General features: G+C 40.7%; 1 protein-coding gene across 2 annotated transcripts in view; it reads right to left on the bottom strand.

Moving 5' to 3' along the window:
- rtel1 (regulator of telomere elongation helicase 1) overlaps nt 1–16214 on the bottom strand; it is a 64827-nt gene that overhangs the window by 35649 nt on the left and 12964 nt on the right. For both annotated transcript variants that reach the window (XR_003870267.1, XM_029719721.1), the window contains exons 11-21: nt 16002–16074; nt 13032–13129; nt 12665–12720; nt 12211–12294; nt 12013–12094; nt 7614–7746; nt 7260–7373; nt 5611–5651; nt 4801–4886; nt 3193–3270; nt 2951–3028 (exon numbers count right to left, since the gene is read on the bottom strand). Coding sequence is in view for 1 of the 2 variants with exons in the window: in XM_029719721.1 (XP_029575581.1) it covers nt 2951–3028; nt 3193–3270; nt 4801–4886; nt 5611–5651; nt 7260–7373; nt 7614–7746; nt 12013–12094; nt 12211–12294; nt 12665–12720; nt 13032–13129; nt 16002–16074 (923 nt within the window). In the remaining variant the exon portion in view is untranslated. The remainder of the gene's footprint in view (nt 1–2950; nt 3029–3192; nt 3271–4800; nt 4887–5610; nt 5652–7259; nt 7374–7613; nt 7747–12012; nt 12095–12210; nt 12295–12664; nt 12721–13031; nt 13130–16001; nt 16075–16214) is intronic.

Genomic DNA, 16214 nt, shown 5'->3' with positions numbered 1-16214 from the left:
TTTTTATAAGGTTTCTGTTCACAAAAAGTAGATTACCCAATGAAATGATTAAGACGGGACACACTCCAGGAACAAATGTAAGTACATTATTTGTTTTAATTAAAAATCATAATAACAGAACAGCAGCCAGTGCTTGAGAGGATGCAATAGGCAAAACTGGTTGAAATTAAGTCATAATGATGTCATACTGTATCAGCCAGTTTCTGGTTGTATTTACTGGGAAATGGTTCTCAAACAATGCAGTATTTTTCAGGTATGAGCCATGCCTAAAACTCGGAGGCATGTGTGCAGGTTTTTCCTCGATTTTTTTTACACAATACAAACAGACAAAAGACAACATACCGAGGTACAAACATCAACGACATCATACCCGCCCAGACACCTTTTCTCACGCCTATCTCCAGTGACTGTAATCGTCTCTGCAACGTCCTCAAATTGCATTACTTTGTTCATTTTACATTTTAGTCATTCAGCAGACGCTCTTATCCAGAGCGACTTACAGTAGTGAATGCATCCATTTCATGCATATTTTTTTTTGTACTGGCCCCCCGTGGGAATCGAACCCACAACCCTGGCTTTCCACACACCATGCTGGCGTTGCAAACACCATGCTCTACCAACTGAGCCACAGGGAAGGCCAGGACAGATGTTGTTCCTCTCCATTGCACGCACTCTTTCAATATTTACATAATAAAGTATATGATTTTTCCATTGTCTTAACGATGGAGGATTGGTTGATTTCCAGTTTAAGTATACGTTTTTAATATAGATAATTGACAAGAACAGTATCGTCCAGCCCATCAGATATCTTACTACACCCCAGTAGCAGTGTTTTGGGGTGGGAGATCACTAGGAAAGCCAAGCCGAGGAAGAAAAATAGCCATATTACAACTTATGTGTTGTGATAATTGCGTTGTTTGGTCTATAACCTGTTAGTTCATATGCCTTGCCACCGTGATATATAGGCCTAAGGCCGAGACAATAAGAAGACAGAGTGGCAGAATAAATTCAACCACACAAAACCGGAGAGCAACATCTGTCCTGTTAAGTCCACAAAGCATATTGCATGTAACAAACAAGTTAGTATTTCAGACATTTTTGGACTACTAAACTACTATTGATTTAGAACCATGCAGAGTTAGGCTACCACAAGTCACAAAGAAAACAGGAGCTGCCTATACTGTTCCAGCTTTAACATTTCAACATAATCAAAATCACCTATGCTTAGTCTAATACAGTGACAACTAAACGATACCAAAAACAATCCAGTCCAATCAACATAAGCTAAATACACTGAGAAAAATGTAAAACGCAACATGAAAGCAATTTCTAAATATTTTACAGAGTTACAGTTCATATAAAGAAATCAGTCAATTTAAATAAATTCCTATGGCCTTAATCTTTGGATTTTACATGACTGGGAATACAGATATGCATGTATTGGTCAGACACCTTCAAAATAAGGTAGGGGAGTGGAACAGAAAACCAGTCAGTATCTGGTGTGACCACCATTTGCCTCATGCAGCACGACATCTCCTTAGCATAGAGTTCATCAGGCTGTTGATTGTGGCCTGTGGAATGTTGTCCCACTCTTCAACGGCTGTGTGAAGTTGCTGGATATTTGCGGTAACTGGAACCCGCTGTCGTACACGTCGATCCAGAGCATCCCAAACGTGCTCAACGTGTGACATGTCTGGTGAGTATGCAGGCCATGGAAGAACTGTGACATTTCAGCTTCTAGGAAATGTTTACAGATCTTTCCGACTTGGGGCTGTGCATTATCATGCTGAAACATGTGGTGATGGCGGCGGATGAATGGCAACAATAGCCCTCAGGATCTCGTCACGGTATCTCTGTGCATTCAAATTGCCATCGATAAAATGCAATTGTGTTCATTGACCGTAGCTTATGCCTTTCAAAAAGCAAATCGAAACTGGCTTCCCTAAACTTTTTTTGGGGTGTGCCAGGACTATTCACAGTTGAGCTCGTTTAGTTCAACGCTGATTGGCTATTATTTCATTTTATTATCAAGGGAGGCCAAATGCTCGCTGGCTTCCATTGCAGCAACAACTTCACTCTTTTTGACCAGACAGAATCAGATAGATGGGCTACACATAAAGAAACAGGGTAGGGCGGCAGGGTAGCCTAGTGGTTAGAGCGTTTGGCTAGTAACCGAAAGGTTGCAAATTCAAATCCCCAAGCTGACAAGGTACAAATCTGTCAGTCTGGCCCTGAACAAGGCAGTTAACCCACTGTTCCTAGGCCGTCATTGAAAATAAGAATTTGTTAACTGACTTGGCTAGTTAAATTTTAAAAAATTAAAAAGAGGGGCGCTTGCTCGGATGCTTTCTCCTGCGAGATGCATGCAGCCTCTTGCGAATTAATGTGTATTTTATGAAACACAGAGACAAAAGATATACAATTACTTTTTTCTTTGAATTTTTTCGGGAAGCCTGGCTTCCCTTGACATCCATGAACGCACGCCACTGCTGCACCCTTATATGGAATATCTTGAAATATGCAGACAGAAAGATTGAAAGTAAATTTAGATTGTGATACTTCTGACAGCCAACTTTGTAACTCTGCCCATAACTTTTGGACTTTAAAGCATTCCCAGAAAATGACTCTGTTGTTGTGCTGTAGAATGTGTTAATTTGGTCTTGTATAATAAAGTGTGCTGTTTTTCCAATGAGGCCTGGTGACATTCTGCTTTGCCAAATCAGGAACTACTGTGTTGACATTTAAAAAGAGGTAGCATGCTATGTTTCCCTAACATGACGATGTTAGGTCATGGAGGGTAAACAGTGACCTTTTGGTAGAAGTGATTTACAGTATGTGAGTGGGCGACTATCTGAACCAGTAAATGCTATAAAGCCATCAGAGCAGAGGAAGTACTTCAGGCAAGAATATGGGGAAGACAGACTGACCATGACAAACAAACAGGTCTTACCTTTCCCCGACAGACCGCAAAGAAGCTGCCCCCTTTAGATTTTGAGTCATTGACTTTGTCATAATAACCATCAATTATCTAGACAAAAGGGAAATGGTATGGGTTAAGTTAGTTTCGCTGTACTAAAGATAGTGCAGGAGAAACATTCCCATGAATACTGTCATTTACTGTTACGGTCACAAAACTGCAGGTAGTGACAGAGTACATGCAGCGTTTTGCATGGGACTGTCTACAGCACTGACCTCCGTGAACGTCCCCTTTCCCCTGGGCTCCACAAACATGGGCTTTATGTTTTCAATGCGGTCGGCATGCCCGTTGGCCTGGGAAAAAAGCAGGCATAGAAGAGCATGTTATTATATTAAGTAAGACCAGAGGATTCTCATCACAGGCTCAGCATCAAAAATGAAGCAGGAGGATCCCCTACACACGCAGTGCCTTCAGAAAGCATTCAGACCCCTTTACTTTTCCCACATTTTGTTACGTTACAGCCTTATCCTAAAATTGATAAAATTGTTTCCCCCCTCAATCTACTCACAATAGCCCATGATGACAAAGCAAAAATAGGTTTAGAGTTTCTCCCATTCTCCTCTGAAGATCCTCTCAAGCAGTGTCAGGTTGGATGGGAAACGTTGCTGCACAGCTATTTTCAGGTCTCTCCAGAGATGTCCAGGCTCTGGCTGGGCCACTCAAGGACATTCAGAGACTTGTCCAGAAGCCACTCCTGCGTTGTCTTGGCTGTGTGCTTAGGGTTATTGTACTGTTGGAAGGTGAACCTTCGCCTTCCCAACAGTTCTCCCATCTCCACAGAGGAACTCCAGAGCTCTGTCAGAGTGACCATCAGGTTCTTGGTCACCTCCCTGACCAAGGCCCTTCTCGCCCGATTGCTCAGTTTGGCCAGGCGGACAGCTCTAGGAAGAGTCTTGGTGGTTCCCAACTTCTTCCATTTAAGAATGATGAAGGCCACTGTGTTATTGGGGGCCTTAAATGGTGCAGACAATTTTTGGTACCCTTCCCCAGATCTGTGCCTCGACACAATCCTGTCTCGGTGCTCTACGGACAATTCCTTCGACCTCATGGCTTGGTTTTTGCTTTGAAATTTATTTTCAACTATGGGACGGTATATAGACATGTGTGTGCGCCTTTTCAAATCATGTACAATCAATTGAATTTACCACAGGTGGATTCCAATCAAGTTGTAGAAACATCTCAAGGATGATCAAAGGGTCTGAATACTTATGTAAATAAGGTATCCGTTTAATTTTGTATAAATTAGCAAAAAAAAAAAATGTCATTATGGGGTATTGTGTGTAGATTACTGAGGATTTTTTTTATTTAATCCATTTTAGAATATGGCTGTAACATAACAAAATGTGGAACAAGTCAAGGGGTCTGAATACTTTCCGAAGGCACTGGATAAGGTCTTTAATTTATGATTCATCACACCGCTTGTCCTCAGCCATCTAGGCAACATACACTGCTTTGGATCTGGTCCTATGCCTGCTCCAGCGTTGAATTTCTGCATTACGGTGACGTCATTGTCCAGACCTTGCATCCACGCAGTTACCAACACATGGCAACGACTGTTGCCATGTCTAGGTAACCATAGAAGTGTAGAGTTGGCATCAGCACATACTGTACACATACAAGGCTACCTCTACATCAGGCCTTGGGTCAATTCAACACAAAATCATTTCGCTGCAGGAAATGGATTGATATTCAAATCCTAAACTGAAAAGTACTTTCATAGAAAAAGTTATCAATGTATGGGTGGAATTTCAAAAAAGTTGCTGAATTGAGGGTGTTCAAATGGTGACAACCTCTTTTCTGAGGGATCTCTGAGCTGCACTCACCCTCCAGAACTCCAGCGTCTTGTCCATCACAGGGTAAGAGGGGAAGAACACCAGCAAACCGTGAGGGACAATGCGGCCCAGATTCACTGCAGAAAGAAAAAGGAGAAAGAAGGAGAATTGAGGTAATTTAGTAGAATGGGTTGTCTCCCGTATGTTTCTCGAGCCAATGCTCTCTAGCATTAAAGCAATGGCTGGAAGTCTAGTGAAACTACCTTTAACTTCCTTCATACTGGACACAGAGATACAAATGGTATCCACGAGTTCATCTGACTCAGGGGAAGTAGATAACGGGCATCATTGCTAAAATTCCGTAGTATCCCTTTAATATACTCCTCCCCGATAACAATTTGCCACTGGAGGTCATTCTCAAGGTCCTTGTATATCTCTGTAATGAGTGATTTTCAAGGTGTTTACAGCAATGACATAAAAATTAAGGAAACACATTACACTAGTAAAAAATATGTATATTAATAGCCTTTGTTTTTATTAATCAATACATTAAATTATTTTGTTCACTTTGGACCATTGAATTTTTTTTGAAAGAAACCTCTAAATCCCAAAACATCTCACTACAACTCTACACACCACTACTGGGACAAGTCAATTTGATTATCCCAAGTTCTTTAAACAATGCACAAATAATATTTTGCAGTATCAAAAGGACTGGCATTATGTTTTAACATTGCAATATATACAAAAACATTTATGATGTGTAACTAGTTTCTCTCATGGTTGCAAAGGCAAGATACACAAATTCCACCGCAAATCAAGAACGCACAGATATTAATTTGTAGAATTTGTTCATCTTACCAACAGTGTTCCCTAAAGATGCCATGTTTTCAGGGACAAACCTTTGAAACAAATAGTGAATGTGTGTTAATTAACCTAAAATTATATTAGCATACATGCAGCTCCTTCAGAAAGTATTCAGACCCCTTGACTTTTTCCACATTGTTACGTTACAGCCTTATTCTAAAGTGGATTTAAAAAAAACATTAATCTACACACAATAATCCATAATGACAAAGCGAAAACAGGTTTTTAGAAATTGTTGCAAAATTATATTAAAAAAGACTGAAATAGCTTATTTACTTAAGGATTCAGACCCTTTGCTATGAGACTTGAAATTGAGCTCAGATGCATCCTGTTTCCATTGATCATCCCTGAAATGTTTCTACAACTTGGAGACCACCTGCAGTAAATTCAATTGATTGGACATGATTTGGAAAGGCACACAACGGTCTATAGAAGGTCCCACAGTTGAAAGTGCATGTTAGAGCAAAAACCAAGCCAAGAATTTGAAGGAATTGTCTGGGGAAGGGTATCAAAATATTTCTGTAGCATTGAAGGTCCCCAAGAACACAGTGGTCTCTATTATTCTTAAATGGAAAAAGTTTGGAACCACCAAGACTCTTCCCAGAGCTGGCTGCCCGGCCAAACTGAGCAATCGGGAGAACAGGCCTTGGTCAGGGAGGTGACCAAGAACCCGATGCTCACTCTGACAGAGCTCTAGAGTTCCTCTGTGGAGATGGGAGAACCTTCCAGAAGGACAAACATTTCTCCAGCACTCCATGAATCAGGCCTTATTGGTCGAGTGGCCAGATGGAAGTCACTCCTCAGTAAAAGGCACATGACAGCCCGCTTGGAGTTTGCCAAAAGGCACCTAAAGACTCTCAGACCATGAAAAACAAGATTCTCTGGTCTGATGAAACTAAGATTGAACTCTTTGGCCTGAATGCCAAGTGTCACGTCTGGAGAAAACCTGGCACAAACCCTACGGTGAAGCATTGTGGTGGCAGCCTCATGCTGTGGGGATGTTTTTCAGCGGCGGGGACTGGGAGACTAGTCAGGATTGAGGCAAAGATGAACGAAGCAAAGTACAGAGATCCTTGATGAAAAGCACTCTGGAGCAGGTTAGGACCTCAGACTGGGGCTAAGGTTCACCTTCCAACAGGACAACGACCCTAAGCACACAGCCAAGACAACGCAGTAGTGGCTTCGGGACAAGTCTCTGAATGTCCTTGAGTAGCCCAGCCAGAGCCCGGACTTGAACATCTCTGGAGAGACCTGAAAATAGCAGTGCAGCAACGCTCCCCATCCAACCTGACAGAGCTTGAGAGGGTCTGCAGAGAAGAATGGGAGAAACTTCCCAAATACAGGCGTGCCAAGCTTGTAGCGTCATACCCAAGAAGACTTGATGCCGTAATCGCCGCCAAAAGTGCTTCAACAAAGTACTGAGTAAAGGGTCTGAATACGTATGTGAAATGTACGTTTTTATTTTTGATAAATGATCTTACATTTAAAAAACCTGTTTTTGCTTTGTCATTATGGGTTATTGTGTGTAGGTGAGTGATTTTTTTTTAATACAAAATGTGGAAAAAGTCAAGGGCATCTGAATACTTTCCAAAGGCACTGTACATTACACCAGAGAGGGTAGTCACAGCGGTGGAGGTGCCCACCTGCGGTCAAATGCTGAGCTGAGCTGCACGCTGTCTGGACCGCGGTCAATTATGCTGACAAAGATCTGATCATGCTGAATCACATGCGAGTTCTCCAGGCATACTGGAAAGGGACTGTGGGGGCAAGGGGTCAAGAGAAGAAGTGAAACCCAAAAAAGGAAACCCAAGGTCAGTTGAAAACACCAAAAACAGAACTGTCTCTTATGTTATGGACAAGAGCATCTGCTAAATGACCAACATGTGAATGACAAGACAAGTAGGTGATGAACAAAATTGATAGCTAATTTCCTGTTATAGCTTTTTTCCCCCTCTGTGTGTGTGTGTGTGTGTATGGTTGATAAATAACACACTCACATTTGCATTTCGGAGGTGAACGAGGACAGAGGGGAGAGGGTCCCGCTGGTGAGGATGATGCTGCGCACGCCCTGCCTCACCAACTCCTGCATGCTGATCCCAGGCGAGAAGCACCAGTAACTCAGAACATTTCCTGGAACACACCACAAGAAAAACATCACCACTGGTTATTTAAAATCGTAAAACACCATTCAACCGGGGAACTCGGTCCAAACATGAGCGCAGATGTCCGTAATTCACTCTGTCTAGCTCAGTAACCTGAGTTGGATGGAGAATGGCCAAGCAACACCGCCTCTAGCTAGATCTAAAGTGACCGGTTGATTCAGATTTTCTTTAAGGAGGAGAGCAGAGGACTTCTGTTCTATAATGTACAGGGATCTCAATGTCAACCTGTAGGACAAGGGCCTTTATTCTCAAATCGTCTCAGAGTAGGAGTGCTGATCACTGAGAGCTTTGTACATAAAGCCCCAGGTCCCCCGTCAATATAATCTTATTCATTATGATCTAAAAGGCCAAACTGATCCTAAAATCAGCACTCCTTCACTGACACGCTTTGTGAATACAGAATGAGATCTCAGTGTTCAAAATACATACAGTGAGGGAAAAAAGTATTTGATCCCCTGCTGATTTTGTACGTTTGCCCCCTGACAAAGAAATGATCAGTCTATGATTTTAATGGTAGGTTTATTTGAACAGTGAGAGACAGAATAACAACAAAAACATCCAGAAAAATGCATGTCAAAAATGTTATAAATTGATTTGCATTTTAATGAGGGAAATAAGTATTTGACCCCCTCTCAATCAGAAAGATTTCTGGCTCCCAGGTGTCTTTTATACAGGTAACGAGCTGAGATTAGGAGCACACTCTTAAAGGGAGTGCTCCTAATCTCAGCTTGTTACCTGTATAAAAGACACCTGTCCACAGAAGTAATCAATCAGATTCCAAACTCTCCACCATGGCCAAGACCAAAGAGCTCTCCAAGGATGTCAGGGACAAGATTGTAGACCTACACAAGGCTGGAATGGGCTACAAGACAATCGCCAAGCAGCTTGGTGAGAAGGTGACAACAGTTGGTGCGATTATTCGCAAATGGAAGAAACACAAAATAACTGTCAATATCCCTCAGCCTGGGGCTCCATAAAAGATCTCACCTCGTGGAGTTGCAATGATCATGAGAACGGTGAGGAATCAGCCCAGAACTACACGGGAGGATCTTGTCAATGATCTCAAGGCAGCTGGGACCATAGGTCACCAAGAAAACAATTGGTAACACACTACGCCGTGAAGGACTGAAATCCTGCAGCGCCCGCCAGGTCCCCCTGCTCAAGAAAGCACATATACATGCCCGTCTGAAGTTTGCCAATGAACATCTGAATGACTCAGAGGACAACTGGTGAAAGTGTTGTGGTCAGATGAGACCAAAATGGAGCTCTTTGGCATCAACTCAACTCACCGTGTTTAGAGGAGGAGGAATGCTGCCTATGACCCCAAGAACACCATCCCCACCGTCAAACATGGAGGTGGAAACATTATGCTTTGGGGTGTTTTTCTGTTAAGGGGACAGGACAACTTCACCGCATCAAAGGGACGATGGACGGGGCCATGTACCGTCAAATCTTGGGTGAGAACCTCCTTCCCTCAGCCAGGGCATTGAAAATGGGTCATGGATGGGTATTCCAGAATGACAATGACCCAAAACACACGGCCAAGGCAACAAAGGAGTGGCTCAAGAAGAAGCACATTAAGGTCCTGGAGTGGCCTAGCCAGTCTCCAGACCTTAATCCCATAGCAAATCTGTGGAGGGAGCTGAAGGTTCGAGTTGCCAAACGTCAGCCTCCAAACCTTAATGACTTGGAGAAGATCTGCAAAGAGGAGTGGGACAAAATCCCTCCTGAGATGTGTGCAAACCTGGTGGCCAACTACAAGAAACGTCTGACCTCTGTGATTGCCAACAAGGGTTTTGCCACCAAGTACTAAGTCATGTTTTGCAGAGGGGTCAAATACTTATTTCCCTCATTAAAATGCAAATCATTTTGTAACATTTTTGACATGCGTTTTTCTGGATTTTTTGTTGTTGTTATTCTGTCTCTCACGGTTCAAATAAACCTACTATTAAAATTATAGACTGATCATTTCTTTGTCAGTGGGCAAACGTACAAAATCAGCAGGGGATCAAATACTTTTTTCCCTCACTGTACGTGAAACATCCTGTTTCCATTAGATACAGTGCCTTCTAGGGTTGTTTGCACTCTGAAGCAGGTTCTCATCAAGGATTTGCCTGTATTTGATTCCATTCATTGTTCCCTCTATCCTTATCAGTCTCCCAGTCCCTGCCTCTAAAAAGGATCTCCATAGCATGATACTGCCACCACCATGCTTCACGGTTGGGATGGTATTAGACGGGTGTTGAGCTGTGCCTGGTTTCCTCCAGACAAAGTGCTTTGCATTCAGGCCAAAGAGTAACATTTCTCTAATCGGAGACTGTTGTCCTTTTGGCAGGTTCTCCCACCTCAGCCAAATAACTTTTGTAGTTCTGTCATTGGGTTCTTGGTCACCTCCCTGACCAAGGTCCTTCTTGCCCACCTCCCTGACCAAGGTCCTTCTTGCCCGGTTGGTCAGTTTGGTTGGACGGCCAGCTCTAGGCAGAGTCTGGGTAGATCCATATTTTTTCCATTTCCCAATGGAACTGTACGCTTGGAAACTTTCAACACTCTAGAAATGATTTATTCCCTTCCCCAGATATATGCCTCAGCACAATCCTCTATCGGAGACCTATGAACTTCATGGTATAGTTTCTGCTCTGACATGCACTGTCAACTGTGGGACCTTATAAAGACATGCGTGTTTCTTTGTAAATCTTGTCCAAATAATTGAATTTGCCACAGGTGGACTCCCAAGTTGTAGTGACATCAAGGATGATCAAAGGAAATTGGATGCACCTGAGCTCAATTTGCAAAGAGGTGTGAATACCTATGTAAATGTTGTATTTCTCCATTTCATTTTCAATAAATTAGCTAATTAACATGTTTTCACTGTCTCATTATGTGTAGATGGGTTTTTATATTTTATCCATTTTGAATTCAGGCTAGAACAACAAAATGTGGAATAAGTCAAGGGGTATGAATACTTTCTGTATGCACTGTAAATCATGATTGGAGGCTACCAATCAAAAGTTACAATGGAGTCCTCAAGAGGCCACCTCACTAATTCAGCACTGCTTAGCGCTATATACTGTAGTCCTACGGAGTATTATCCCATTTGTCTAGGCAACTTGAGATCTGTGTTCATAGTGTTACTGTTGGAGCAGTTTATGAAAAAGCCTATGTTTATTATTTTGACAAATAAAAAAGGATATGTATATAAAAATACTTACCTTTATGTTTAAATAATATTTTGTTATAATGAAGGAAATATCTACCTGTGGTGGTCGGTACCGTTTAAGATGAGGGAGGACAATTATTATTTAAAAAATGTATGCGCATGGCCTTATTTCTATTACAGCATATGGATGACTATCATTCATATTCCATTCACCCAGTTCAACGTAACATCGATATGTTTGGGCTACTACATGAGACTCAAATTTTCCCTATAGCCATCATGAGGTTGCTACAACCTAGCCTATGAATGAAAGTTTACAATGTAGGTGCACAGGTTGAGAGAAACATTTTAGTAATCAAGGTGACTGTCAGTGACACATTCAATACTGCCTTGCACACTCTTGCTGATCTAGGTTGTAATCATTTCGTTCTGTTTTCTTCCGTTTAAGAAATGTTTTTCTACAGAAATCGGCGGAATGAATACACCCCTGATCACATGCAAACACAGTTTACTTTCATTGCAGCCACATACAAACAGCATGATCACTTTGCTCGTTGCAATTCCTTCTCACATCTACGCGCTATCCTCCTCTCTCACATTTTCCCTTCGCTTGTGGACTTCAGTGCACAACACATTAGCTGTCTGTGACCAGGCAAAAAAAAACATTCCAAGTCAAACCTTCATATCATAACTGCTACACAGCCTACATCATTGTCACCATATTAGCTAGCTAATGTCATAGTTAGCATAGCTAATAGAACTGACGCATTAGTAAACCCACTACAATCATGCAGTAGAGTGTACAGTCAGCAAACAGTTTAGCATTTACACCAGCGGGCCTGAGGCAATAAATTAAGAAAACCAAAAGCTCAGCTAGACTTAGAAAAGTTTCAGTTTTGGATAGCCATTGCCAGATAGCTAACATAGCATCTCTCTCTGAGCCGGGTGTTTGTGTAGGCTCAACTAGTTAGCTGCATTCGCTAAGTAAGCGAAAGTGAAAAAATAAAAATGACATCTCTCTCTTCTCCATTTTTGAAGAAATGTATTTGTTCAACAATGACTGACACAGAAAGTTACCTTGTTTTTTGGAGGAAGATGAAGACCACACATCAGTATTTTGTTTTTTCTTATGATGGCTGGTGTCTTTATGGATATGGACCTGTGACAGCGGATGTGCCAAAACAGTATTAAAACCATGGTTCAAATTTACAATTCTGATTGGCATTTGTATATCCAGATACAGATGTGATAGTGACTGCAGTGCCTAATACATACCTTAAATTTAGTGGTGCTGGATTGCATGTTGGGCGGCATGTTTGCACCTTTGTTGCCCTCTTGTGTATCAACGCAGAACACCAGCTTGTGAGAGAAAAGAAGAGAAAGATAAGAAAATACATGATACAGTATTCACATTGGACATACATTGATAGACTTTTAAAACAAGGACATTGTTCCTGTTCCAATGCTTTGGATTTTGCTTTATTTCAACCACATCTCCCTTCTCTAATCCCTCTATCATCCCCCTCTTCTTTCTTTCCCTGATCCTGTTTCTTTACTTCCCTCTGTCCCAGCTGTAGGACAGGAAACCCCCTGAAAATCATTAGGTCTGAGAAGTGCTCAACATCTTTCAATTCCAATGAATTGTTGTTACATCTGCACATTTAGTGTAAAAATGTTAAAAATAAATACATGAAAGGGAAAAAAACAACGCTTTAAAAGTGCACCAAACCTGAATTATGTCCGCCACTTTCTGTAATCCATTTGTGTTCATGAATATGCCTGGTTCTGTTAAAAGAAATAAACACTGATGGTATCGCCGCCATCACTAACTATGTTCAGACACTCAGCATTCAAATTACAATGTAAGGTACAGTACTAGAAAAAGGCAGTGAAAAGTGAAAGTCAATAATGGAAGGCTTAACTTAAATCCTAAGACTACAATGACTCAGGACTTCAGACAAGTGGACATACAATAGCTCAATAATAACGTTTTAGAATTTTCATTGAATTAGCTTTCAAAATGTTATTTTAGATTTGAACTTGATATCACATCAGAATGGCTGAATAAAGGGGAAGCCATATGAACAGAGACTCACTTCCAGCCAGATATCCAGTGATCTGCTCCAGGGCTTCAAAGATGGGCGTCCTTGTGTCGAATGTGAGGTGAGCCTTCTGGAACAACTCATAGATGAAGCTGAGAGGGATGATTTAAAGTGTACAGAATGTGGATGAGCGCTTTCTACAGTGCCTTCAGAAAGTATTCATACCCCTTGACTTATTCAACATTTTGTTGTGTTACAGCCTGAATTCTAAATGGATTAAATAAATAAATCCTCACCAATCTACACCCAATAACCCATAATGACAAAGTGAAAACATGCTTTTAGAAATGTTTGCAAATTTATTGAAAAAGAAAGAAATATCTAAATAAGTATTCACACCCCTGAGTCAATACATGATAGAATCCCCTTTGGCAGAGATTTCAGCTGTGAGTCTTTCTGGGTAAGTCTCTAAGAGCATTGCACAACTGGATTGTACAATATTTGCACATTCATCAAGCTCTGCCAAGTTGGTTGTTGATAATTGCTAGACACCCATTTTCAAGTCTTGCCATAGAATTCTGCTTGAACATAAGTCAAAACTGTAACTAGTCCACTCAGGAAGATTCAATGACGTCTTGGTAAATAACTCCAGTGTATATTTGGCTTTGTGTTTTAGGGTTTTGTCCTGCTGAAAGCCAATTTTGTCTCCCAGAGTCTATTGGAAAGCACACTGAACCAGGTTTTCCTCTAGGATTTTGCCTGCGCTTAGGTCTACACTTTGTATTCAAGACATGTTCATTTCTTTGCCACATTTTTTGAATTTTTACTTTAGAGCCTTATTGCAATCAGGATGCATGTTTTAGAATATTCTGTTCATATTCTGTAGTTATTTTCACTCTGTTATTTAGCTAGCTTGTGGAGTAACTACAATGTTGATCCATCCTCAGTTTTCTATCACAGCCATTAAACTCTAATTGTTTTAAAGTCACCATTGGCTCATGGTGAAATTACTGGGTAGTTTCCTTCATTCCGGCAAATGAGTTATGAAGGATGCCTGTATCTTTGTAGTGACGGTGTATTGATACACCATCCAGTGTGACTAATAACTTCGCCATGCTCAAAGGGTTATTCAATGTCTGTCCCCCTGAATACTTTCCTGAATACAAATGCCTCTCAAAGAAAGGCCCCTATTGGTAGATGGGGAGGGGGGGGGCCCTCCCCATCTACCAATAGGTGCCCTTCTTTGAGAGGCATTTGTGGTTGAATCTGTGTTTGACATTCACTGCTCGACTGAGGGAACTTACAGATAATTGTTCAGTGCATTCGGAAAGTATTCAGACCCCTTGACTTTTTCCACTTTGTTACGTTACAGCCTTATTCTAAAAGGTGTGTGCCTTTCCAAATCATGTCCAATCAATTGAATTTACCACAGGTGGACTCCAATCAAGTTGTAGAAACATCAAGGATGATCAATGGAAACAGGACGCAAGTGAGGTTAATTTCGAGTCTCATAGCAATGGGTCTGAATACTTGTGTAAATAAGGTGTTTTTTTAATGTTAATACATTTGCAAACATTTATATTTGTTTAATCCATTATAGAATAAGGCTGTAATGTAACAAAATGTGAAAAAAGTCAATGGGTCTGAATACTTTCCGAAGGCACTGATACAGTGCCAGTTAAAAGTTTGGACATACCTACTCATGCAAGGGTTTTCGTTCTTTTTTTTACTATTTTCTACATTGTAGAATAATATTGAAGACATTCAAACTATGAAATAACACATATGGAATCATGTAGTAACCAAAAGTGTTAAATAAAAATATATTCTATATTTTAGATTCTTCAATGTAGCCACCCTTTGCCTTGATGACAGCTTTGCACAGTCTTGGCAGTGTCTGAATACTTATGTAAGTTATTTCTGTTTTTTATTTTTAATATATTCGCAAACATTTCTAAAAACCTGTTTTCGCTTTGCCATTATGGGGTAGTGTGTGTAGACGGATTAAATAAAAACATTCTCTCATCAGTTTTAGAATAAGACTAACGTATCAAACTGTGGAAAAAGTCATGGGGTTGGAATACTTTCCCAATGCACTGTATTTAGGCTTGCTCCAAAAACAAAAAAAGGTTGAATACTTATTGACTCAAGACATTTCACCTTTTCATTTTTAACATAATTCCACTTTGACATTATGGGGTGTAGGTGTGACAGGTTAAAGGAAATACTCATAGCCTGTTATACATTAAAAAGTATTAGTAAGATCATAGTATGTGAGGATCTTAAAACATCTAAGGTTAAAAAGATCATGCATTCTGTATTAGTTGATAGAGATTGATAAGATTCATATAATTGTGTTAAAAAGTTAAAATCCATCAAGTGTACAAAGGGTAAGAATTGTAAAAGGAATGTGTAAATGTTATATTGATTACTTTATTTTGTGGTGCTTAATTGAAGGGGAAAAGTGTTAATCTGTGATCTACTAAATGCTCTTTATGAGCCTGAGATCGATTGCTCTGGTCTCCACCCAAGTTCGCGGGGAAATCGCGGTCTTTTCCTCATTACAGTAAAAGTTCTCAGTGAGGAAACAATACCGTATCACTCTCGTGATTATTTCTCCCCTTTTTCAGGGGCGTAACATAGGCCAGTTACATAATCTCTCAAATTTAATAAATTTTAAATTCAGCCTGTAATACATCAAAATATGGAAAAAGTGAAGGGGTGTGAATATTTTCTGAAGGCACTGTAAATGCAAGCATGATGCTTTGAAAAGCGTTACTAAAAAAATACACTAATGTGCATGAAGTGTAAAATGTGCTTTACCCTTCATTATCTTTGGAGATGACAGCAGTAACCAAATGCATAGCCTGTCAAGTGCTTTTGCAATGGTGCTATGAGGTGAGTTCCAAAATAAATGCACTGACTTTATCCTTAATTCTCTTTTGGGTGGTGATGACAGCCATAAGCAAAAACATCTCAATATTAATATCACGTATACCCTCTGTAAAACCCAAAAGCACACACCTTCCAGGTTTGGTGACCCCCTTGTCCGACACGTCGTAAGAATCAATCACCGCCTCCAGATCCAGCAGTATCTCTGCAAAACCATTTATGTAAAAAGGGAGTTGTGCAGTGCAATCTCTAAGATATTACACATTTAAACCATTGGACACATTCATTGGTGAAATCCCATGCTTCTTAAAGCAGCAATCAGCAGTAGAAACAATAACAAAGCAG

This window comes from Salmo trutta, chromosome 28 (assembly GCF_901001165.1).
Source record: "Salmo trutta chromosome 28, fSalTru1.1, whole genome shotgun sequence".
Classification (NCBI taxonomy): Eukaryota; Metazoa; Chordata; class Actinopteri; order Salmoniformes; family Salmonidae; genus Salmo; species Salmo trutta.
The sequence above is the reverse complement of the archived record's forward strand: the minus strand, read 5'-3'. Positions and strand labels throughout refer to the sequence as shown.